General features: G+C 42.5%; 1 protein-coding gene and 1 pseudogene across 2 annotated transcripts; both read left to right on the top strand.

Annotated features, from left to right (window-relative positions):
• The first annotated feature begins 634 nt into the window (after positions 1-634).
• Positions 635-2,835, top strand: LOC103720920 (L-type lectin-domain containing receptor kinase SIT2-like). 2 transcript variants are annotated; one of them, XM_039119501.1, is made up of 2 exons: positions 637-942; positions 1,228-2,835. In XM_039119501.1, the coding sequence occupies exons 1-2, from the start codon at positions 720-722 to the stop codon at positions 2,661-2,663; spliced, it is 1,659 nt and encodes a 552-aa protein (XP_038975429.1). In that variant the 5' UTR covers positions 637-719; the 3' UTR covers positions 2,664-2,835. The 2 variants fall into 2 exon arrangements, with proteins under 2 accessions (XP_017701610.2, XP_038975429.1); XM_017846121.3 differs by having other exon boundaries at positions 635-2,835.
• Positions 2,836-12,791: 9,956 nt separating this feature from the next.
• On the top strand, positions 12,792-15,494 carry LOC103698282 (annotated as a pseudogene).
• The last annotated feature ends 7,779 nt before the right edge of the window (positions 15,495-23,273 follow it).

Raw genomic sequence — 23,273 nt, 5'->3', positions numbered from 1 at the left:
AATCAAAGGAGGTGGAGGGTGATTAAATAGGTGAAGTCTCTGAGTACTAGATGAACTCGGATTGCCTTGGATGTTCCCGACTTTTCCGAAAGTGAAAGAATAAGAAGACTTCTATCAGAGTCTTCTTCTCCGCTTCATCGTACCACAAGGCACGATCGGGCTAGGCCTGGCCCCTTTCAGCCGGCCCACAAGCCCACGGGCTGGGCTACGTGGGTTCAAGCTGGGCCTGGCAACTCTGGGTCGGCCCACGAGCTCCAATTTTTTCTTTTCATTTTGTTTGCGCTAAAAGGCTAGGTTGATTAAGTGGACCGGGCCAGTTTACTGGGTCTCACAGTCAGCACAATATTTGACGAGGAATTGAAGGGTGACGGTAGTGTTGCTAAATAGCTTGTTTCATGGTGCGGCCAACTGTGTTGCAAGCAAAGTCTATGTCATCTTTCACCCCCAAGTCAGCACGTGGGCCTTCACCATTTTCTGTCCTCTCCCAACTTTCCTTGTGCCAACCATGGCAGGTAGAGACTTCTAGCCACTGATGTATCAAAAAAAAAAAAAAAATTTTAGTCATGGCATGGGCCCTTCACTCTACTTCCTGTTCCTCTCCTCGCTTTCCAAGCATTTATGATCCATAAAATGGTAGGCAAGGGAAACCAATGGCACTACTACGTTATTAACATCATAATTAACCAGAGAAGGAATCTCTTATACCATAGAAGCAAGCCATGTTTCCAAAGAACATGTTCTTCTTTCTCATCCTCACACTCGATACGGCATCTGCAGAAGATGCCGATTTTACCTACAATGGATTCGGTGCTGCCAAACTGCGGCTAGATGGCATCGCAGAGATCACACCCAATGGCCTCCTAATGCTCACTGACACTAGAGAGCCAGCCAAGGGCCACGCCTTTCTCCCAACTCCCCTCCGTTTTAAGAACTCGACAACTGGTAAAGCTCTCTCTTTCTCAACTTCTTTCATCTTTGCAATGGTCCCTAAGTACCAAGACTTGTTTGGCCATGGAATTGCGTTCGTTCTTGCACAATCGGTAGATCTGTCTTATGCCTTACCTAGTCAATACCTGGGACTCTTCAATTCAAGCAATTCATATTCTTCAAACCAAATTGTGGCCGTCGAGTTCGATACAAACATGAACCCTGATTTTGACGATATCGACAATAATCATGTTGGAATTGATGTTAACAGTCCAAAGTCTATTAACTCCTCGCATGCAGCTTATTACACAAACGATGACGGAGGTGGGTTCAAGAACCTGAGCCTTGTGAGTGGCAAACCAATACAGGCCTGGATAGAATACAGTCACTTGGAAGGACTGCTTAATGTAACGTTAGCACCTATTGATGTAGCCAAACCAGGCCTTCCATGCTTGTCTTCAAATGTAACTCTCTCTTCCTTGATCTCAGACTATATGTATGTCGGATTTTCTTCTTCGGTAGGACCATTTATAACATCTCATTACATTCTGGGCTGGAGCTTTAAGTTGAATGGAAGGGCTCAAGCACTCAATCTCTCACGTCTTCCATCCCTCCCCCACGCAGAGTCTAAATCGCGTTTAGAGTCTTGGAAGATTGGGTTGCTGATAATCTTGGCAATAATTTTTTTGTTAATAATGATAATTGGCATAATCCTTGTGAATAGTGGGATTAAATTCAGAGAGGTGTTTGAAGATTGGGAGTTAGAATATGGACCCCAGAGGTTCTGCTACAAGGACCTATTCTTGGCCACCAAGGGCTTCAGAGACCAACATCTCTTGGGAGCTGGAGGATTTGGTAAGGTCTACAGTGGTGTGCTGCCAAACACTGACATCCAAGTTGCAGTTAAGCAGGTCTCGCACGAATCAAGACAAGGTATGAGAGAGTTCATTGCAGAGATTGTTAGCATCGGCCGCTTGCGTCACCGGAACTTGGTACAGCTCCTTGGTTATTGCAGGAGAAAAAGGGAGCTCTTGTTGGTCTATGAATTCATGCCCAATTCTAGTTTGGACAAGTACCTATTTAACCAACCTAAGTCGATGCTCAGTTGGGGACAAAGATTCCAAATAATCAAAGGTGTAGCTTCCGCGCTTTATTATTTGCACGAAGGATGGGAGAAGGTGGTTGTTCACAGAGATATCAAGGCCAGCAACATCCTGCTAGATGATCAGATGAATGGAAAACTAGGTGATTTTGGCCTGGCAAGACTATATGATCACGGAACCGATCCCCAGACTACACATGTGGTTGGAACTTTGGGTTACCTTGCACCGGAGCTCGGGAAGACTGGCAAGGCAACTACAAGCACAGATGTGTTTGCCTTTGGTGAATTTTTGCTTGAGGTGGCTTGTGGAAGAAGGCCAATAGAGATGAGAGCATTAGAGGAAGACATGGTGTTAGTAGATAAAGTTCTGGAGTGCTGGAAGGCAGGGATTATTTTGGAGGCAAGGGATCCTAACTTGGGGAATGAATATATTGTTGAAGAGATGGAGATGGTGCTAAAGCTTGGCCTTCTTTGCTCACACCCTAAGTCCACTTCTAGGCCTCCTATGCGGCTGGTGATGCGAATACTGGAACGCGAAGCTCCCCTTCCAGAGATATCTGAAGATGGTTGGAATGGCGAAATTTCAGCTATGGGAGAGGAAGGTTTTGATGATATTGGCATGTCAGATAGTTGACTGTTAACCATGTCTGCCTGCTCAGCATCAGCAATGGAATCTGTTCCCTTGACAGGCCGTTGATAGTCGGAAATGCTTGTAAAAGTAATGTTTAAAGTATACGTAGCATCATGTAATGCATGGTATAAATGATTTTTGTTATCATGTAATGCATGGTATAAATGTTTTTTTATTGTAGTGTGGTTGTTGCTAAAATTCAAAACTAAAACAGCAGCAACTAAATCCGGTGCAGTTTGCTGAAAAAAGGAAATCCAGTAGGTCAAGAAAAAATGGAATGTTAAGTTGGAATGGAATTTGCTCTAGTGTAGTATAGAAAAGCTTGCCTAGCAGAAGTCAACCTCAAGGTTCTCTGCACCTGTACCTAGATGTATGAGATAATTCAAATATAGATACTTATTTAGATTCCAGTTGCTCGGATGCATGCCCTTACTCTTTCATTTAAATGAACGGGAAGTGGACACTTAAGGACATATACGATAAAATTGGAAGACGAGCAGCTTGAACTCATGGTTTAACAGGATTAGTCTCACCGTCTGAGACCCATTTATTCCTGGTGAAAGATATGAGATTCTTCTTTTTATTTTTCGCTGCTTTTTGTTTCTGGTGTTGTTGAGCGAAGAGGAGGGCTAGAAGCCCAACTAATTTATTTCTCAAGGAAAGAAATACAATAAGAGGAATATCGGAAGAGAAAAAAGAGTAAGCCACTACTAGGAGAAAGTCAAAAGACTAATTACTTTTAGAATTCTGTCTCTTTCCTGTTAATCAGAATTTTCCTATAATTAAGAAGTGACCATCTTTTGAAGGATCACCTCTGCACATGAAATCTTGAGGAAGATATGCAGAAGTTCCAAGTGCACCAATAAATTGCGTCAGTATCGTAAGAATTAGGCCAATTAGGCCTGACCTTGACCAAAGACCCACCCGGCTTTGATTTAGAATTTGAAAAAAAAGAAGAAGAAAGGAGGAAGAAGAGGGGAGAGCTGGGGGATCATGATTCCCGATTCGAAATGGCCAAACGGCCGCCATTGAAGCCGCCCCGGAGAGGGGGGGGGGGGGGGGGGGGGGTATTATGAAATATTTATTTTGGAATATTTGCTATTTTTCTTAAATAATATACTGGCATGAAAAATTTATACTTGATCCGGTAAGGTAGTAAAAGGTTTACTTACTGAGCTATGTCGCTCATATATCTTTGTTTTTATTTTTCTCCCCATGCAAATAAGATCAATAGGGATGAAGGTTAGTCCAGACTTGGATTCCGCACTAGCAAACTTGGCAATTTGTAGAAGAGTTGTAGTAGTGTATAGCTAATGATGAGTTTGACATTGATGTTGGATTTTCGATGCTCTGTACTTCCTTCTCTTTATTCTGCAATAAAAGTTGGGCACATACTATTTTTCAATGATTTGTTATTATGGGCTTCGCGTTATTGTGGGCAATACCCTAATGTAGCATGGCCATGTCATGCTCCGGATTTAGGGTGCGACAAATTCTGCACCGGATTCGGGGAGTGACAAAATGGTATCAGTGCCACATAATTGATCATGGGTAAAACTTAAAGTTTAGCAATAGGCAGCTAGGTCCTGTTTAGTAGGTTCCGCATAGTTGAATGAGAAAATATAAATTTTCTTAATTTTACTATTGGTCAACCTTGGAAATTGATTAATATTAGTATTTTGATAGGTGATAATAAGCAACAGGGATGAGGAAGTTAGGGTTAATACAAACTAGTCTAGAGATTTAGACCTCAAAAGAGTTTGTTTAGATCTGAGTTTCGCAGCGGATGCATGGTGGAGCAGTAGAAGAAGATTCAATATTCTTAAGGATTTAAGGCCCGTCAAATTATGAGGATGATTTTTTTTTTAAAGAAGGAAACAATGTAAGAATCAAGCCAACTGGGCCTGACCTAGACCAAAGTCAGCGGGCCCAGCTGGCTTTGATTTAGAATTTTTTTAAAAAAAAAGAGAGAGAAAAGAGGGAAGAAGAATGAAGGAAGAAGAGGGGGGGGGGGGGGGGGGGGGGGGGGGTTAGCAACTACCCAACAGTTGGCAGGTACGGCCGAAAAGGCTGTTATGGCCGTTTTGCTGCCTAGTTCCCTTCAAAGAGGGCTTATAAAAACCTCCGACTCCACTGAGCTCCCGCAACCTCTTCCTGCTTCCTTCCTCCTCCTCCATCTTCCTTCCATTTTACTCTCCCTCCCATCCTTTCTTTCTTGTCTCTTCTCTCTCCTTTTTCCCGATTGAGCTCGCGACTGCTTTAATTTGTGCCTATTAGAAATCGGGGCCGTCGGACGCCATAGGAACTCAGTTAATGCTCTGGATTTCCTTCCTGTGCCATCTTTTTCTTTTCACGATCGAGATCCATTGCCGCTAGCCGAGAAATCGATCGAAAATCGATCGGCAAGAGGATCCTATTTTTACATTTGTTTTGGTCGAGCTTCTCTTCCTCTTTTTGGCCATGGGCACTGCCACCTCTGGGCGCTGGACCTCCAATAGAGGACACTGCTTTCTTAGTCTCCTCCATGATGTAGCTACAACCATCTGTGAGCGGCCAATGGCCGGAAGTCAAGGAGAGCCTGATTTTTCTGTTTCGGACCTTTTCCTAGGTTTTCTTCATTGGCCAGCCATCGCCGCTGGCCGTCACCACCGCCACCTCCCCAGACAATCTGACTGCTGCCACCCGCTGTCCTCTCTCCCTCTTCTATTTTGTTGAGGAAGGAGAAAGTAAGAAGAAAGAAAAAAGAAGAAGAGCAGGAGAGAGAAAATCATCTTTCTCTTTTTCTCTCTTATTCCTCCCTTCTCTAATTTCTCTTTCCATTTTCTCTCTCTATTTTCTCTCTAGAATGTCCAAGGAACCCAAGTTGACACCTGTAAAGGGCCTGGTTCCACCTTGGTGCCCAGTTTGCTTATTGGACCGATTACCCCAGCATTGTTAAATGTTCTTGAAACCTTCATTAATGAGCCATATTGGTTAACCTTAACCCTAATCAATTCCATGCCCTATGATTCGTTGATCGAGTCACTCAGGTCTGAACCACCTGAAATCATCGAACACTGTCACCTGACCAACTATCTCCTCATTTATTTCAAATGAAAATTAATCTCACTTTTAATGTTGTTAATAGGGTTAACTGAATCGCTTAGTGAAGCTTAATAGCTTAAGGCAAAAGAGATAAGTAAATTTTATACTTCTTACTAGTTTTCAAACTTGTAAGTTGATCTTACACTCTTTATGATCATATTTTTCGTGCATAAAATCTACTTGTAGAAATATTATACTTTTCTTAAAATTATGGATCAACATATGTGTTATGAAAATCATGCGTTATTATAAAAAAGAGTTTTATGAAATTTTGATAGAAATAGCTCTGCTATGTATCTGATCATGCTATTTATTTTTCACCTATTTATGTGTATGTTTTAAGAAAAAGATATAAACTTTCTAAAGGCTCTCAGATAGCTAGGTATGATCCCTTGCATTAAAGAAATCAGCGCTCGGAGCTAGCATCCATATGAACACTGGCCCCACCAATGGATAAAAGTTGGCATACGAACATGAATCTATGTCGATAACACTAGCTTTATCATGGGTATAAAGTAACCATAGTATGAATATATGTGAGCAATGTTTTGAACCATGATAGGATTACATGATATAAGGAACAATTTACAAAATTATTTGCAATATAAATGAAACTATGTTTGTGAAAGATGAATGATTTGTTCATGAATGATTTATAACCTGTTTTTATTATACCATATTATAAAATGTTTATTTTGAAATATCTGCTATTTTTTTTAAATGATGGATTGGCATGAGAAATTTATACTTGATTCGGTAAGATAGTGAAAGGTTTACTTACTAAGCTGTATCGCTCATATACCTCTGTTTTTATTTTTCTTCCCAAGCAAAAAAGATTAATAGGGACGAAAGTTGGTCCAGGCTTGAAGTTCGCACTAGCAAGCTAGGCAATATGTAGAAGAATTTTAGTAGTGTATAGCTAATGATAGGTTTGGCATTGATGTTGGATTTTAGATGCTCTGTACTCCCTTTTCTTTGTTTTACAATAGAAGTTGGACAAATACTATTTTTTCATGATTTGTTATTGTGGGCTTCGTATTATTGTGAGTAATATTGTAATATAGCACGGCCATGTCATGCTCTGGATCTCGGGAGTGACAAATTATGCGCCGGATTGGGGAGTAACAAAATGGTATCAGAGCCACATGATTGATCATGGGTAAAACTTAAGTTTAGCAATGGATAGTTAGGTCTCGTTTTGTAGGTTCTGCATAGTTGAATGAGAAAATATAGATTTTCTTAATTTTATTATTGGTCAACCTTGGAAATTGATTAATATTAGTATTTTGATAGGTGATAATGGGCAACGAAAATGAGTAAGTTAGGGTTGATACAAACTAGTCTAGAGCTTTGGACCTCGAAAGAGTTTGTTTTGATCTGAGTTTCGCAGCAGATGTATGGTGGAGTAGTAGAAGAAGATTCAATATTCTTAAGGAATGAAGGTCCATCAAATTTTGAGGACGAAAATTATTTTTCAAGGAGGGAAGAATGTAAGAATCATGCCAACTAGGCCTAACCTAGACCAAAGTTGGCGGGCACAGCTAGCTTTGATTCAGAATTTGAAAAAAAAGAGAGTGAAAAGAGAGAAAAAGAATGGAGGAAGAAGAGGGGAGAACAGGGGATCACGATCCCTTGTCCGAAATGGCCAAACAGCTACCATTGAAGCCAACCCCGGGGGTAGGGGGTGGGGGGTTGATGTGGGTGTTGGGTGGGTGGGTTTAGTTGCGGCTGTTGGAGGCGGTTGCAACCGCCCAACAGCCGGTAGGTACGACCAGAAGGCCGTTACGGCCATTCGGCCGCCTAGTTCACTTCAAAGGTAGGTTATAAAAATGCCCGGCTCCACCGAGCTCCCACATCCTCTTCCTGCTTCCTTCGTCCTCCTCCATCTTCCTTCCCTTTTCCTCTCCCTTCCATCCTTTCTTTCTTGTCTCTTCTCTCTCCTTTCTTTTGATTGAGCTCACGACTGCTCGAATTTGTGCTTGCCGAAAATCGAGGCTGTCGGATGCCACGGAGCTGAGGTAATGTTCTTGTCTTCCTTCCTGTGCCCTCTTTTTCTTCCCACGACCGAGATCCATGGCCGTTGGCCGAGAAATCGGATGAAAATTGATCGAGAAGAGGACCCTATTTTTATATCTATTTTGGTCGAGCTTCTATTCCTCTTTTCGGCCATCGGCGCTGTCGCCTCTAGCGCAGGACCTTTGGTAGAGGACATAACCTCTCCGATCTCCTCCATAATAGAGCTATGGCCGTCGGTGAGCGGCCAATGGCCTGATTTCAAGGAGAGTTCGATTCTCCGGTCAATGGACACAGAATAACAGGATGAACAGCCCCGAACTCGGCCCACAATAGATGCAACTTAACAAAGTGAACAAGGCTCAATAGGGCCTAAAAGGTATACGACCCACAATAGACACGACCTAACAAGACGAACAGGGCTCGAACTCAGCCCACGATGGATGTGGAACAATAGGGTGAACATGGCCCAAAAAGACTAAACTGGGCCCAAATTTGGCTCACAATGGGCACGGCCCAACATGGCCCAAAATCACTGAACTGGGACTAAATTTGGCCCACTATGGGTACGACCCAATAGGGCCCAAAATGATTGAACTGAGCCTAAATTTGGCCTATAATGGGCATGGCTGAACAGGACCCAAAATGACTGACCTAGGCCCAAATTTGGTCCACAATGGATATAACTCAACATGACCCCAATGACTAAACTGGGCCAAAATTTGGCCTATAATGGAAGCAATCCAACAAAGATGAAACAATTCAATTGTATAAATAGGGCCCAAAAGGACTGAACTGGGACCAAATTTGGTTGACAATGGCCACGGTCCAACAGGGCCCAAAATGGATGAAGTCGGCCCACAACCCACATAAATTTCTTCATCGTGTTGAACATGGAGGAAGAAGGAAAAGAAAGAAGAGAGGAAGGAGAGGAGAAGAGAGGAAAGAGTGTCAGATGGCCTAGCGGTGGCTCAGCCAATGGTTCGTGGAGACACGGCTAGCAGCAAGGTGGGGCGGCTGGCGAGAAAGGGCCAACTACTTGGCTCGAAATAGAGGAGCGGCCATGAACACAGAAGAAGCAGAGGAGGGGAAAGAAAGGGGGTTGTGCCCCACTAGCTGCCTTAGAGGTGGCTTCCTTGGCCAATGAAGAGGAAGTCAAGGAGGGGGAACTCATCGGCAGATGGAGGTGACAGTGGATCTCGCGGCGGTGGCGGTGGCAATGTCTCTAAGCTGATCTCGAAACAGAGGGAAATTGGGCTCACGGAAAGGTTTTTAGATGGCGCTTGACCAGGTTGGCATGCTGGCCATTGGATGAGGAGGAGAATGAGGAGAGGGAGGAGAGAAGGCTCGGGGTGGATCAACATAGGGCAAGAGAAATTTATAGGTGGGTTTCGCCCTGTTCACTGCCACGATTCTCGTGGCAGTTGAGCAAAATCGACGGTCGTTCAAGGGGCCACGAAGCTGCCGTGGAACGGCCGTGACGCCTCCACTCCATCTTGTCTGAGGACGGCGGAGCATGGGATCGCAATCGTGATTCCCTGTTCTGCTTCTTCTATCTAAAATGGACTGAGGTCGCTTGGGCCTGCCGACTTTAATCTAATATAGCCCATCCCGGCCTGGTCTTACAGCTCTCATATTAAAAACAAATATTTTTTCTTGATTTTTTTTTTGTTTTGTTTTGGACATACATCTCGGAAATTTCTATGATACAATAGAGATGGCAGTTGCAAGGAAGGAAGAAAGAAGTGAAAACTCAAAGCATGCCTAAGCTATCTACTTGTCACCTCGTGAAGGGAAAGAGATAATATCTTAAAAGCAAGGACCCGCATCTGGAGATGCGAGAATGGTGGGTCTGGTGTCCTTAAGGATGACTAAATAATCAGCTTGTTTATTGCAAGCAAAGACTATTAGCCACTACTTTCTGTCGTCTCCTAACTTTCCAAGTGCCAACTATGGTGCAAGAGAAGACTTTTAGTCATCACATGCGCCCTTCACTACTTTCTGTCCACTATACTGCAAGGAAAGACTTCTAGAGGAGTACAAGCAGAATATTGTGCAGCATTAGGGCAGAGAGTAAATCTCCAGAAATCAACTATCTCCTTCAGCCCGAGCACGAAGTGCAAGGTCAGACAGGAGATCCGAAGGATATTGAAGATGCCAGAACAGGAAGAGACCTGGAGCTACCTGGGTGTACCCATTACAGGCAGAAGGTTTTGGGTGGCCGAGTGGTCCAGTCTGGAGCAGCAAGTTTAGAGCAGATTGGAGGGTTGGAGGGCATCGTCGCTTCCTATGATGGGCAGACTGACGCTGATCAGATCAGTGCTAGCATCCATGCCTATCTACCTTATGGCAAATACAGTGGTTCTGAAGACAGTGCTGATGAGGATTGAGCGGCTACTTTGGAACTTCTTGTGGGGGTCGTATAGAGGTGTCATGGGGTACACTTAGTGGCATGGGAGAGTATCTGCCTACCATTGAGTGAGGGCGGCCTCGATGTATTGTCTCTTTTGGAGCGGCATGAGGCACTGATTGCCCGACATGTAGTTCGATTCATGCTGGAGTTGTAGTGGTTTTGAAGTCAGACCATGGCGGCTAGATATGTTCGGACGGGCCTTGTGGGGGTGATCCGGAGTGGGCGCAGATGCTTTTTCATATGGCGAGAGATCACGAGGTTCCTACCAACTGTTGTAGAGAACACTAGACGATTGATAGGTGATGGGCGAAGCATCGATGTGGCTGGTGACTCGTGAGTGGGCACCCTCTCTTTGAGACTCTAGCCGACTATGGTTAACATCGAGGCAGTTGAGGAATTGCGGGTATGCGACCTTCTCGACTCTGGCAGGGCAGCTTGGGACTAGGCTAGGTTGGGTCATATATTCGGAACACACCTTGCCGAGAGGGTCCGATCCCTTCCAATACCGGGGTGTGCAGGTCCTGATATTCGGGTGTGGAGTACCTCGAGCAGGACCGGAGTCAGGGTGGGGGAGTTTTCCCGGGCACCTTGGCGGGAGCATGAGTTGGGGCCAGAGTGTGCTTGGATCTGGCACCTGGGCCTTCACTCGAGGGTCGCACTGTTCTTATGGAAGGTAGTCTGAGATCGGCTTCCAACGAGAGCAGTGCTCAGCGGACGAGGCTTGAGGATTCTCTCAGAGTGTGGGGTGTGCAGGGTCGATGAGACAGTGGACCATGTGTTGTTTCCATGTACATGGGCGAGGTTGACATGGCATTTAGCAGGGTTGCTGCGAGAGGGTTGGTCTCAGGGGGACTAGTTCTTAGGGACCATTCGTCGGTTGGCGGGCAACCCTCTAACATGCTAGGAGGCGGTTAGAGCGACTTGCATAGCATACCAAATCTAGCTGGCGAGGAATGCTCAAACTCTTGGTGAGCATAGCATATTGCTAAGGCTCGTAGCGGAGAGCGCCCGACGCAGGCCACAAAGATTAGTCATGCTTCCTTCTTAGATGGGCCTTTGACAGCTTGGAATATCTGGAGTTTTCATTCATCCTTGGTAGCATCCTGTACGGTGTTCTTTCTCAAGGTCAATTTCGATGGGTTAGTATTGAATGGAGGCACAAAGGGTGGAGCGGGTTTCGTTATTAGGGACCCAAACTCCAGTGTTGTGGCAACGGGAAGCTATCAATTATTCGATTGCACGGTCTCCAGTGCGGGGCTGAGGGCCGTCTGGGCGGGTCTTCGACATGCTCAGCGCGTACTATCAGCTAGTTCAGTCATCTTGGAGGGTGACTCGGCTACGGTCATCAGCTGGATCCAGGGGGTCCGAGGATCACTGCCGGTGATCATCCGTTGCCTTGTGACATCTGGATGATGATAAGGGATGGTGGGGTTGTTCAGGCTAAGCTTGTATTTAGAGAAGCCAATGGGGTTACGAACTGGGTGGCCACCTACATGGCCAACCACGCCGGCAGTACCGTGTGGACAGCAGATGGAGAGTTGCCTCGGAAGCTCCGTGATATTCTGTTTTCTAACTTTATTGGGTGTATCTGTGCACGTGTTGTATGAATTACCCATCGTAGCAAAAAAAAAAAAACTTCAAGCCCGTACATAGACCTTCACTATGTTTTCTCTCTCCATCTTTTCAAGCCCCAACTTCATTGCCAGCAAAGTCTTCTAGTCATTGCGTGGCTCATCACTACTTTCTATCCCTTCCTAACTTTAAAAAAAACTTAAAGTCAATACATGGGCCCTTCACTTTTCTCTCCCCAGCTTTTCAAGCCCCAACTACATTGCAAGCAAAGTCTTCTAATCATTGCATGGCTCTTCATTACTTTCCATCCTTTCCAAACTTTTTCAAAAGCTGACCATACTACAAGCAAAAACTTCTAGACATCCCATGTGCCCTTCTAGTCATTGCAAAAAACTCCAAAAAATAATTATATTGCAAGCAAAGTCTTCTAGTCATTGCGCGTGCTTCATTAAGCATGACTAACTCATTACCTTGTTTTATCATGGATGTGACCAAAAGAGACCAATATGTCACAACTCGCATTTTTCATTGTTCCAGGACGTGATATCTTGGGAAACAATCATTATGATGCAGAGTCAATTCTATGCGCACAAAAATGAACAGGAATATTTGAAAGATATTCCGATTAAAAACCCAATACAAGTTAAAACTTCTTATAGGTTGGAGGTGCTGCCTCACTCCAATATTGAACCAGGCTTCCGTGCATCCTAAGTTCAAAAAAGAAAGTAAAAAATTAAGTTCTTCTAGGGAGGAGAAGTTAGAAAGTGTTACAATATCAGACTTGCATTTAAAAGTCACAAACAAAACTCTGATCATAGTATATGACTGAACCCAGTGATTCCAGTCCTAATGGATTTTGTAAATTGAGTTTTGCCCAGAATTACAAAAGAAATTTACATAGCTCCAATCAACCTAAGTTTACATGGATTTTTTTTTTCCCATTGAGACTCCTTGAGCCTAACTTTTTCTAGAAAAAGGTCTTTTTGTTTTTTTTGAGGAAAATGAATATCATGACATGTTTTTAAATTTTAGTATCTTCTCTTACATTTCTTGGCTTTCAAAAACATCCAAGAAAGTCAGGGATAGGTAAGCATTTTCGTCGACAAGGACTTGCGTGGCCGTCTGCAAGCAAATCTTGTCTACTGACGCAGTAATCTGGATAATCTTTCAACATGAAATGGGATGTGGATGGATGAACTACCCAAGGACTTCTACTCTTCAGTGAGATGTCTACCTCCCAAAACTAATTAGCTGACCTTCTGTCGTTTGCGGGACGCCAAGTTTGAATAGATCCATGGTTGCACATCATGATGTGTGGCAAATAACCATTGAATTGCTCAAAAGAAAATCCCCATTCTTCTCCAAATGGATCGAAAACTATCCTTACTATTGGTGATATGTCTGCTTACAGGAATCTCAGCAACCAAATATGATGAATTCACATACAATGGATTCCAAAGGAGTGAGTTGTACATTGATGGCGTAGCAGAGATCACACCCAATGGCCTTCTGAGATTAACCAACACTACAAGGAGCCAGGAAGGACATGCATTCCACAAAGTGCCACTGCATTTCAAGGACACCTCAGATGGTAATGTTTACTCTTTCTCTACTTGCTTTGTTTTTGCAGTACTCTCCGAATATCCAGATATGGGTGGCAGTGGACTTGCACTTGTGCTTTCTCCAACCAGGGGGCTCCCTGGAGCTCTGCCCAAACAATACCTTGGTCTCTTCAACTCTAGCAATAATGGCAATTCATCAAATCATGTCCTTGCTATTGAGCTAGACACCATCTTGGATGTGGAGTTTGGAGATATTGACAACAACCATGTTGGAATTGATGTCAATGGATTAAGGTCGACAGACGCCGCGCCAGCATCATATTTCATTGAGAAAATTGGCAAGTTTAAGAACCTTAGCCTTCTAAGCGGGGAACCTATGCAGGTGTGGGTAGATTATAGCAATCCAGAGAAGAAGCTAAATGTAACAATATCTCCCATCAGTGTGCCAAAACCAAGCCATCCATTGCTGTCTTCTTTCGTCAATCTCTCCTCGGTAATTTTAGACACCATGTATATTGGCTTCTCTTCTTCTACAGGCTCCATTCTAACATCCCATTATGTTCTGGGTTGGAGCTTTAAGATGAATGGACAAGCGGCTGCCCTCAACCTGTCCAGCCTTCCTTCACTTCCCTTGAAAAAGCATAGAAGAAAGCTAGCGCCTCTGATAATTTGGCTGTGCTTAGGAGTAGTGGTGTTCATAACTATAACCGCCTGCAGTATTGCTTACATAATAAGAAGAAAGGCAAGATATGCTGAAGTTCTTGAAGAGTGGGAGCAAGAAAATAGAACTCATAGATTCTCATATAAAGAACTATTCAAGGCTACGAAAGGCTTCCCCGAGAAAAATCTTTTGGGTGTTGGCGGTTTTGGAAGAGTTTACAAAGGCGAGCTGCCCACCTCTAAAACTGAAATTGCAGTGAAGAGGATTTCTCATGATTCTAAGCAAGGAATGAGGGAGTTTGTTGGGGAGATTGCGAGTAACAGTCAGCTCCGTCACCGCAATTTGGTCCACCTTCTTGGCTATAGCCGTAGGAAAGGGGAAGTCCTTTTGGTCTATGAGTTCATGACCAATGGAAGTCTTGACAAGTTCCTCTACGACGCAAACAATCCAACGACACTTAGCTGGAGCCAGAGACTAAAAATTATCAGAGGTGTGGCTTCAGGTTTGCTCTACCTGCATGAAGAGTGGGAGCAGATTGTTCTACACAGAGACATAAAAGCAAGCAATGTCTTGCTGGACAGTGAAATGAATGGAAAGTTGGGAGACTTTGGACTATCAAGATTGTATGATCATGGAAGCAATCCCCAAATCACTCATGTGGTGGAACTTTCGGTTATATAGCTCCAGAGCTCACTAAAACAGGCAGGGCAACTACGAGCACTGATGTCTTCGCCTTCGGGGTTTTCGTGCTTGAGGTTGTCTGTGGAAGGAGGCCAATAATGCAACAAGAATCACTGGACCTTCATTTGGTGGAGTGGGTGTGGAGGAGTTCGAGGAATGGAGTAATTCTAGAGGTTACAGATGCAAGACTGGGAGGTGATTACCATCTGGGGGAAGTGGAAATGATCTTAAAGATTGGATTGCTTTGTTCACATCCTGTGCCTGCAGCAAGACCAACCATGCGCCAAGTGATGCAGTTCTTGGATGGTGATCTTTCGCTGCCGCAAATACCCAAGGATGGGAGGGGCATCACTATTTCATTACCAGAGCATGCTGAAGAATTAGAAGAATCATAATATGACAAGTTTCACTTGTACAGCTGATACAGGACAGGTTTCTTCTGTGGAACGGAGCCATGGAGCAGGGGCGCTGATTGTGAACGCGGCAGCCGTAAAGATTGATCCGTGGACGTGAAGATTAATCCGTGGCCGTGGAGATCAATCCATGGAGTGTTTGATTAAGAGTCCTTTTGCATTTGAATTCTGGTGTAGCCAAGTCAAGAGTCCTTCTTATGTTTTGTTCCTGAATTAAATCAGGATTAGCATCTTTGTTTGATTAAGTTTCTGAATTACGAGTCCTTGTTGGTTTAGGATTAGGATTTAGTTTTCTCTGAGTCCGTTTGCTATGAGTTAGGGGGTATGCGATCCTATATAAGGAATCGCAAGTAGGGCTTGTTTTTTTCCTCTTCCTGGTTATTGTTTTTCAGCCGCCATTGTTAATGAGAAAACACGGTGAAAGCACAGCATGAATCCCCTGTTTTTGTGCTCTGTTTCTGGTTCCAGGACAGAGTTTTGCTTGTGATTTTGCAGCGCTTACTTGGTTCTGAGTTTTCCTCAGATCCAGCAGCGTTGTGAACCCTTTTCTCCACGCTTCCCCGCATCATAAACTATTCCATCCACAGGCAAAGAGCCAATCCTCTTTGAAGGTTGTTGATTTTCTTGAATTTAGGTAACTAGTGGAATTTGAATGGAAGTCTCTTCTCACTTCACTGAGAGATGAACATCCTAAAATAACGTCAAATTAAGTGTTCATCTTCATCCTTTATTCTCATTTAAAGATGAACACAAACTGCTATGAGCACCATGTAATTCTGAGCAAGTCATTCAGCTTCTATAGCTTAGGTAAAACACTGTCTGTGACATTACTTTTTTAAGATAATGCTTGCACCGGTCCATATTCCGTGAAAAAATAACCGTTAATGTTACTGAAGAAAAATGTTGCCTTGTCCTTCAAGTAAGAATGAGCTCTCAGATTCCAGATTAAACCAGAATCTATTACTCTCTTCAAATAAAGGGCTATAATATCCGGGTCATGATACTCGATGCTAACTCAAATTCCTATATGTAAATAACTGAAGGTTAGCATGTTGCTAATGTGGATGCTATTATTCGGAAACAATATTTCTTCAACGTTTTATCCTGTTACCCAAGAATCTGGTTTTGGTTCTTCTCATGTAGCTTGTCAGCTTCTCTGGTAATATTTTCATTCTCAATGGATTCAGTGGGGCAAACATGGGTCCCAATGGAGGTCACCTCCAGTGGCAATATTAGTGTCACCAATGACAACAGGGAAGTAGAGGACTACACCTATGCAATGAACAGCAAGGAAGCTTAGGGCTTCACCTTCTATTCCACTCCACTTCGAAAACTCTTCAAATGGTAAATCCACCTCATCAACTACTTCTGTCTTTGCACTTATGCTGAGTTTCTGGCATGAGCTACCATGCAATTGCTTCCCCCCCCCCCCCCCCCCCCCCCCCCCCCCCCAATAATTTCCCTGGATCTGTACCAAGCTATCATCTAGGCCTCTTAGTATAGCATATCATGCCCCAAATCTGGACATAATATGACCTTGCTATTGAGGGGTACCACTTACAATAACACGAAGCCAACAATCATAATCTATATACAAATGAACTTCAAATAAAATATTGCAAAAAGAACCACATCCGTCTTTCATTAAATAAATATATATGTACCGGTTAAGAGTGACTAAATCCAAATTTAAATACCAAAAACTCATAACCTCAAAATTCGAGAAGTCATCAACTACAAATTCATAGTTAGTTAAAGAATTAAATTTCTACTATAAAATCGCCAAACTTACTAGTGCGAATTTCAAGCCTGGACCATTCTTTATTCCTAATAACCCTATTCATCTAGAAAGAGAAATGATAAATAAAGAGATTTGTAGCCTTGATATGATCAGAATTTATTATTGCTTTGATATGATCTGTAGCCTTGCATGCTTGTATGGTCCGCCATACAGATGTGTGGCATTTGTTACACTCCGAATTTGGGACGTGACAAAACCTATTTACAAGTTTAAAAATAAAATTAATTTCTATTCAAGGATTTGAATACAATTAAAATACAAGAAACACTAACGATAGGCCGGATGGTAACCCCTGGCAGTTTTGGGTGGGTCAAGTCTAAGCAACTCCATCAATGAATCATGAAGCACGGACTCGATCAAGGCTAAGATCATTTGATAGAGTTCATCAATGGTATGTTTTAGGGACAAGGCAAGGATGATCGATCTAGCAGGTTGGCCATTCACCAACTCAGTTAAGAGCCTCTTTGCATGGTCATCCCAGGTCCATAGGATAGAAAGTTGGGACCCTTCACTGAGGTCTGCTGGAGAGATAGCAAGAGGGAGAAGAGAGAGAAGAAAGACAAAGTAGAAGAGAGATGGGTCTTCTATTTCTTCTTCTCTCTCTTTTTTTCTTCTTCCCTAGCCAAACAGGGGAAGAAATAGGGTAGACTGTGGTTGTGGTTGTGGTAGTCCAGCGAGGTGGCAGTAGGTGGCGGTGATGGGCAGCGGCGGTTGATTGGCTGCAATCAGCCCAAAAATAAGGCTGAACAAGCAGTTCTTGGCTTGGTTGTTCTTGGGTCCCAGCCTACTCAGTGGTGGTTGTGGCTTCGGCTCTGGCCAGAGGCCAATGTAGAGAAGAGGCCGAGGCTCTTAGCAATGAGCATTGTGGCAAAGATGGCTGGAAGAAAAAAAAAAGAGAAAAGTAGGGGCTGAAATAGGGGCCGGCAAACGTGATGGAAATTCATTATTTTCTCGCCAAAATCAAACCGGCAACCAAGGTCTTATACATGGATATGTAGAGTAGAGGGAGAATCTATGGGTGGTAGTGGTGTTTACCTTATCTCCGGTGAGCAATGACAACAAGCACAAGAACTGGATGCAATAGAAATCAAATAGAAAAAGAGGGAAAGGAGGGCTATGCACAGTGGTGGAGAGCCTTGGAGGGAGGAGAGGGGGCCTTTTAAAGATAGAGGCAAGCCTCTGATTGCTCATGGGAGTTCGACTCTTGTCGGGAGTTGGACAAAAAGAAAACTTCAATTGAGAGTCTTCCTCTATTCTTTTTTTTTAGGAGCTTGGGCTCGGACCCGGTCAAGTGGACAAGGCCTTGACCATGGATTGGGCCTTCACATTCGTCCTTAAAAGAGTTTTTTCTTCAAAACTTAACGCATCTTCATTCTTTAACAACTAAGGATGCTAATCTAATACTCCACCATGCTTTCGCTGCACACCTCTAATCTAAATCCATGATTCTAGGACTCAATACTCTAGACTAGTTTCTATTAACCTTAGCTTCATTATCTGAATATCACAATTCCTAAGTACAATATCGGCAAGAACAACTTTTCTAAGAGGAGTGGCAGTATAGTGGATCATCTAGTTTCTCAGATATAAAGTTCAAAGGTGTAGTAAACTTGCAAAAGAATGAGAAGAGTTATAATCAAGTAATCACATAAGCATCTTTTGAGTTTATTGGAATTGTACTTGACGCCACTCCGTCAGTTGCACCAGCGTCCTACTGAGTCAAGGTAGACACGTGCATTTTTTTTTCTGATTCTGATCAGCTAGTTTGGCAAACTTAGAGTCATTCTTTTCGTCAAGACAATCCCGAGCCAAATGTCCCTTCTTGCCACACTCAAAGCATGTTCCAAGTTTCTTGAAACAAGGCCCACTATGATTTCTATCACAATACCCACAACTCTCAGCCCCCTTCCTTTTGTTAGAGTTGTCCTCTGAATTTTCCTGCGGACATTCTAAGATCTCATCGGTCTAGGCCTCTTCTTATTTCTTTCCTCTTCAGATTTCTTTATATATGATTCAACTTTCAAAGTCTATTCCAGCACATCATTGTAATTGTTAAAAAGATGAGATCCCAAGCGTGATTGAATTTTATATCTTAGACTATGCTCAAATCTATATGCTTTGCTTCTTTCTAACTCCATGATGTGTGGACAAAAGTAGCCAAACTGGTTGAATTTATTTGCGTAGGCAAGTACTATCTTGTCATCCTTCTGCCACAAAGCTAGAAACTCGTCCTCCTTTTCTAAGCTTATTAACTCGAGGAAGTACTAGTCATAAAATATTTTCTTGAATTACTCCCACGTCAACTGATCATTGTCATTCCCATATGCAACTTTTATTACACTCCACCAAAACTCAATGTTTTCCATCGGCATTGGTTTGGCCAACCTTTCATGTTCTCAAGACACTGTAGTGCATCAAATATCTTCTCCATGTTTGCGAATCCAGATCTCTGCGGCCAGAGGATCAGCTCCACTCTCAAACGTTGGTGGGTTGAGCTTCTTGAATCTCTTGTATTATGACTCCAAAGTTTGTGCAGATCGAGGAGTGGCCTGCACTGGCTGCTGCTGCAAAGAAGCTAGGCCACCACCTGGTATACTCCAGCAATAACTGCTCGAATGGTAGGCATATTTGGAGCCTTCTTAATTAGTTGGTTGGCATCTCCTCTCGTGGTCACTTTGGCTCCTCTTCTCCTAGTAGCAAAATTTGTCAACACTTTCTCTTCTCTGTCGCTCATTGTCACCTACCAAAGTACTAACATTAATCAATTTTCATCGTTGAGCAACAGTATGGTTACTCTTATTCAACTAAATGGAACCTAACTGTCAGGATCAAGCGCTACCATTACACCAAAATCGACCGGTGTTAGTGAAGGCGCAACTCTATTTTCTTAAACCCCACCAAAGGCAGCGCCACGAGTCGACTCCGACCAAGGCCTCGCCCAACCCCGGACTCCGACCTAGCCTCGCCATGGGTTCAGGGACCCTCGGTATGACCCACCTACTAACCAGGCCATCGCCGTTGGCAGGCGGCAGGACATGCTGACAGTGACCCTCCCTGTGCTGCTCAGGGACCCCGCGGGTATGGCCCGCACAGCGGCCGAGTATGTCCAACATTCCCCCCCCCCAACGCGATGCTTGGGTTTCAAACTCGAGACCTCTGGCTCTGATACCACTTGGTATCAGAGCAGGAACTCTTTTACCCAAAGAGTAAAAGATCAAAATGACAACCCCATTTGGATCTTCCCACATTGAGGGCCAATCCACCCAAAGACCCCCATTCTTTAATGGATCCGACTACTCATATTGGAAGGCTAGGATGAGAATATTTATCCAAGCTCAAGACTATGAGATGTGGACCATTATATTAAATGGACCATACATCCCATCCATCTATGTAGAGGGTGTCACTGTACCCAAACTTGAAAAGGATTGGGATGACCATGACATGAGGAAGGCACAACTCAATGCCAAAGCAATGAATGTGCTTTACTGTGCATTAGATAGGAATGAATTCAATAGGGTCTCTACTTGCAATTCTGCAAAAGAGATTTGGGATAGACTTGAAGTGACCCATGAGGGCACGAATCAAGTCAAAGAATCCAAAATAAATATATTGGTTCATAAGTATGAACTATTTAAGATGGATTCTAATGAAACAATCACTTGCATGTTCACTAGATTTACTGACATTGTCAATGGCCTAAAAAGCCTTGGCAAAAATTATACTAACAGTGAGCTTGTCAGGAAGATTCTTCGCTGTCTACCAAGGTCATGGGAAGCCAAGGTGACGGCAATCCAAGAAGCCAAGGACTTGAACAAGCTTCCACTTGAGGAGCTTCTTGGATTCCTAATGACGCACGAGCTCACAATGAAACAACACAGTGAAGAAGAGTCCACCCATAAGAAAAAGGTAATAGCTCTCAAATCTACATCTTCTAACAAGGACTTGTCCTGCAGTAGCAGCAGTGAAGAAGAAGATCATGAGGGAGATGATGATGAGGCACTTCTCGTGCACAAGTTCAGAAAATTCATCAACCGAAAGAAGTCCTTTCATCAAAGGAGAGGCCCCTCAAGTTTCTATCACAAGGATAAGGGTAAGGAAAGGGAAAATGAGGGGATTGGATGTTATAAGTGCAAGAAGCCGGGGCACATCAGAGCTGAGTGTCCCTTGCTGAAGAAGGAGAGCAAGTACAAGAAAAAGAAAGCCCTTGTCTCCACCTTATCGGACTCCGACTCATCATCATCATCATCGGATGAGGAACAAGAAGAAAATGCCAATTTCTGCTTCATGGCAAATGAACATGAGGTATCATCCGAAACGCATCTAGATTTTACCTTTGATGAATTGTATGATGCATTTAATGAATTAATGGTTGAATATAAGGCTATAAATCTTAAGAATAAAGAGCTAAAACTAGCCAATCAATCTCACCTCCACAAATACGATAAATTAGTTAAGGATAAGGACTCTATCACTAAAGAAAATGTAGAACTTAAAACAAGGAATCAAATGTTGATTCTAAAATCTAATACCTTAACTAAGGATAATGAAAAACTAGCCAAGAAAATCTCTGAACTTAAAAAGGATAAACTAACTATTGGAAGTAACTACACAAAAGACTTAGATGATCTAAAAATAGAAAAACAAAAATTGACACTAGAACTTGAAAAGTAGAAGCCGTTTGTAGAAAAATTTACATATAGCTCAGAAAAATTAGAGATGATACTTAATAGTCAACGAGCTGTATTCAATAGAGCTGGTTTAGGGTATAAACCTAAAAATAAGCAAAAACTACTTAGTAATTTCTTTGTTAAAGCAGGGGAGAGTAAAATTAAGAAAATAACATGTTTTTGCTGTGGAACATTAGGACACAAAGCAAATGTATGTGATTATAGAAAAGGAAAAACTAAAAGAAAAATTAAAAGGATTTGGGTTCCAAAAGGAACCAACATTACTAACCATGAAGGACCCAAGAAAACTTGGGTACCTAAAACTGTATGATTTGCTTGTGTAGGAGTGTCTTGCAGCCAAGGACAACAAAAATTGTTGGTACTTGGATAGTGGCTGCTTAAGACACATGACGGGTGACAAGGATCAATTCTTCACCCTTGAAGCTAAGAAGGGAGGTGCTGTGACGTTTGGAGACAATAACCAAGGTCACATCATTGGTATAGGTAAGGTACAAATTACCCCTTCAACCTTTATTGATAATGTTCGATATGTTGATGGTCTTAAGCATAATTTACTTAGCATTAGTCAATTGTGTGATAGAGGTTTTGATGTTTTGTTCAAACCATCACTATGCATCATAACCAACTCAAGTGACAATAGTTTAGTTTTTAAAGGAATAAGACGTGGAAATGTGTATGTTGTAGACCTTGAGGATCTTGCCAAACATAACCCATGTTTAGTTGTTAATGAAACTAAGGATAATTATGCTAGTTGGTTATGGCACCGTAAGTTAAGGCATGCAAGCATGGACACAATATCTAAACTAGTTAAAAGAGATTCCGTGATAGGTTTGCCAAAACTAAAGTTTGAAAAGAATAAAATATGTGAAGCTTGTCAATATGGCAAACAATCAAGGAACTCCTTTAAATCCATAAAGTGTGTCTCTACCTCTAGACCTCTAGAACTACTACACATTTCTATTCGGACCAACTAGAACCACAAGTCTAGGTGGAAATAAATTTGGTCTAGTTATTATAGATGATTTTTCTAGATACACTTGGGTCATGTTCTTAGCTCATAAAGATCAAGCATTTTCTGTGTTTAAGAAATTTCATAAGGAAGTAACCAATGCTAGAGATACTTCAGTCATAGCTATTAGAAGTGACCATGGTACCGAATTTGAAAATCATTTATTTGATGAGTTTTGTAGTAAAAAGAGGATAACTCATAATTTTTCTGCACCTAGGACACCACAACAAAATGGAGTTGTGGAAAAAAAAAATAGAACTCTAGAGGAAATGGCTAGAACTATGTTGTGTGAAAGTAACCTCCCTAAGTACTTTTGGGGAGAAGCCATCAATACTTCATGTCATACATTAAATAGAGTTTTATTGAGACCCATTATAAAGAAAACACCTTATGAACTTTGGAAAAACAGAAAACCAAAGGTAAATTACTTTCATATTTTTGGATGTAGGTGTTTTGTTCATAATAATGAAAAAGATAATCTAGGAAAATTTGACTCTAAATCTGATGAGGGTATATTCTTGGGGTACTCTACAACTAGTAAAGCCTATAGAGTTTTTAATAAAAGAACCCTAGTTATAGAAGAATCCATACATGTTGTTTTTGATGATTCTAGTGATACCTCATCTAGTAAGAGAGTTAATCTTGATGATGATGCTGAAATTCTTGAAGAAAAGATAGATGAGATGACGTTACAAAATGATAATCAAAAATTA

This window comes from Phoenix dactylifera, unplaced genomic scaffold, assembly GCF_009389715.1.
Source record: "Phoenix dactylifera cultivar Barhee BC4 unplaced genomic scaffold, palm_55x_up_171113_PBpolish2nd_filt_p 000563F, whole genome shotgun sequence".
Taxonomy (NCBI): domain Eukaryota; kingdom Viridiplantae; phylum Streptophyta; class Magnoliopsida; order Arecales; family Arecaceae; genus Phoenix; species Phoenix dactylifera.
This window is presented reverse-complemented; position numbering and strand designations above follow the sequence as displayed.

Coding starts and splice junctions, on each gene's coding strand:
- LOC103720920 (XM_017846121.3), top strand. CDS start 720: ATGTTTCCAAAGAACATGTTCTTCTTTCTCATCCTCACACTCGATACG.